At 42.0% G+C, this 2087-nt stretch overlaps 1 protein-coding gene across 1 annotated transcript in view; it reads left to right on the forward strand.

The window, feature by feature from the left end:
- The window catches only part of LOC104982815 (oral-facial-digital syndrome 1 protein-like), a gene marked incomplete at both ends in the record, with an annotated part of 15897 nt that extends 14310 nt beyond the window's left edge, over positions 1-1587 (forward strand). Inside the window, 2 exons of the mRNA XM_010832266.1 lie at positions 823-953; positions 1476-1587. Of these exons, the coding sequence (XP_010830568.1) occupies positions 823-953; positions 1476-1587 (243 nt within the window). The remainder of the gene's footprint in view (positions 1-822; positions 954-1475) is intronic.
- Between the last annotated feature and the right edge of the window lie 500 nt (positions 1588-2087).

Consider the following 2087-nt stretch of genomic DNA (forward strand, 5'->3'; position numbering starts at 1 on the left):
CAACATTGTCTTGGCTACTCTGGGTTTTTAACAATACATTGCGAAATTGTTCGAGTTCTGTGAAAAATGTGGTTGGTAATTTCATAGGGTTTACACTGCATCTAAATTGCCTTGGGTAGTATAGTCATTTTCACAGTATTGGATCTTCCAATCCAAGAATATAGTAAACCTCTCCATCTGTGTTGTCTTTAATTTCATTCATTGTCAGCTTACCTCCATACAGATCTTTTGCTCCATCAGTAGGTGTGTTTCTACTGGGAGTTCTGGGAGTTCCTGCCTCCCTGAGCCTCCAGGCCCAAGGGCTGGTAGCAAAGAGCCTGGCCCCATTAGCAGTCTAGGGAACTATTTCATCCTTTGTGGCTAGGGACCAGCCTAAGTCAGTCTTCGTTGAAGGCCTCTCTGATGATCCAAATTGGGAATGCCATCTGCTCTCTGCCTGGACCCTGAGAGCTGCTGATAGATACACAGATTGATTGGACCTCAGAGTATTCATGGATAGGTTTTGATAGAGTGTTCCTTCTCTAACTCTGTGCTTGGTATAGGGGAGAGACAGGCTTTCAAGTTAATTTAAGGATTTGAAAGAACTCTATTACATGGAGAAGGACTCAACAAATAGTAAAATTTGCATTTAGTACATTAAATTATTTTGTTTTGAAATTTCTGTGGCAGAACTGCTCATTGTCCATGTGATAGAGCTGATAGAAAATAGTGTGCATACACAAAAAAGAAGAACAAATTTTAAACTTCTTTAGCTGCTTTTAAAAGTAGAGTACAATTATAAAATTTCAGGTTGATAATAACCAGGCTCTTCTACCTTCCTAGGCATAGCTCAGCCATCTCCAGAGGTACTAATTTTTCAGAAAGAATTAAAGAAAGCAGAAAATGCAATTGCATCTGAGCATAAGGAGTTTGAAACCCACAAACAAGCTCTGCAAAAACAGCTTCAAAGCGAGGTAAGTATTGCTTCTTGTGCAGCCAGGGGTTGGGCCAGTCTGCTGCATAAACATGTGAACTTGGCACATGCCACACTGGTGTAAATGGGGTTTACTTTAAAATTAGAGCTTCCGCAAGGTACTAAAGGGTGTGCTTTCTCATCTGAGAGCTCTCTACAGTGATCATGTGACTTTACATTCATAATTGTCACAAAATCCAGAGGCAAGCAAACTTACTGAAACACATAATTCTACAAGTCCTGGTGGTGCCCACAGTGGCAGGGCCTTGGAAATACTGCTGCCATCTCTCTGGTGTCTGCCCATGCCCTGGAGTAGCTGCTTTAACATGCATGTAACAAGATGTGGAAACTTGTTTTATTTCTTATCATTGTAGGGACCATGTGCATTAAGGATTAAGTGTGGATCGCTACTCAGAATTGGCAAAACGGAAAAAGAGCATAAGCCCAATGAGAGTACTGCTCCCGTTGCAGTGAGCTGTGATTTCTTCTGCATTGATTTCTTTTCTTCTGTAATTCTCTGCAGATTGAGCACTCCACCCAGCTGAAGGCCCAGATATTAGAATATGATGCTTCTTTCAAGAGGTTAACTGTGCAGGTTACCAATTTAAAATCACAACTGAAACAAACTCAAATAGGTTAGAGACATTTTAACCTATGTTTGTGTGTGTGTGTGTGTGTGTGTGTGTGTGTGTCAAACTTCTGACATTTGTGTACATTTAATGATTTTACTCATTGAATTTTTACTAATTCTTATAGTAGGGGAAAGCTTCCCAGATGGCTTAGTGGTAAATAAACCTTCTGTCAGTGCAGAAGACATAGGAGATACAAGTTTGAGCTCTGGGTCAGGAAGATCCCTGGAGGAGAAAATGGCAACCCCCTCCAGTATTTTTGCTTGGAGAGTCCAATGGACAGAAGAGCCTAGGGGGCTACAGTCTGTAGGATCACAGATAATCATACACGACTGAGCACACAGCAGATCATAGGGAAGAGTCATAGAGCTGTGCCGTCTCAGAAGTCAAGCTCCCCTGTCCGTTTCAGGGGTACCATTCAGGTGGTCAGCTAACTGGACTTGTTTTCACAGCTGCCCCATGACTGGGGGAACCTCATACCACAGATAGGTGTGATAGTGACATCA

This window comes from Bison bison, unplaced genomic scaffold (assembly GCF_000754665.1).
Source record: "Bison bison bison isolate TAMUID 2011002044 unplaced genomic scaffold, Bison_UMD1.0 scf7180017860638, whole genome shotgun sequence".
Classification (NCBI taxonomy): domain Eukaryota; kingdom Metazoa; phylum Chordata; class Mammalia; order Artiodactyla; family Bovidae; genus Bison; species Bison bison.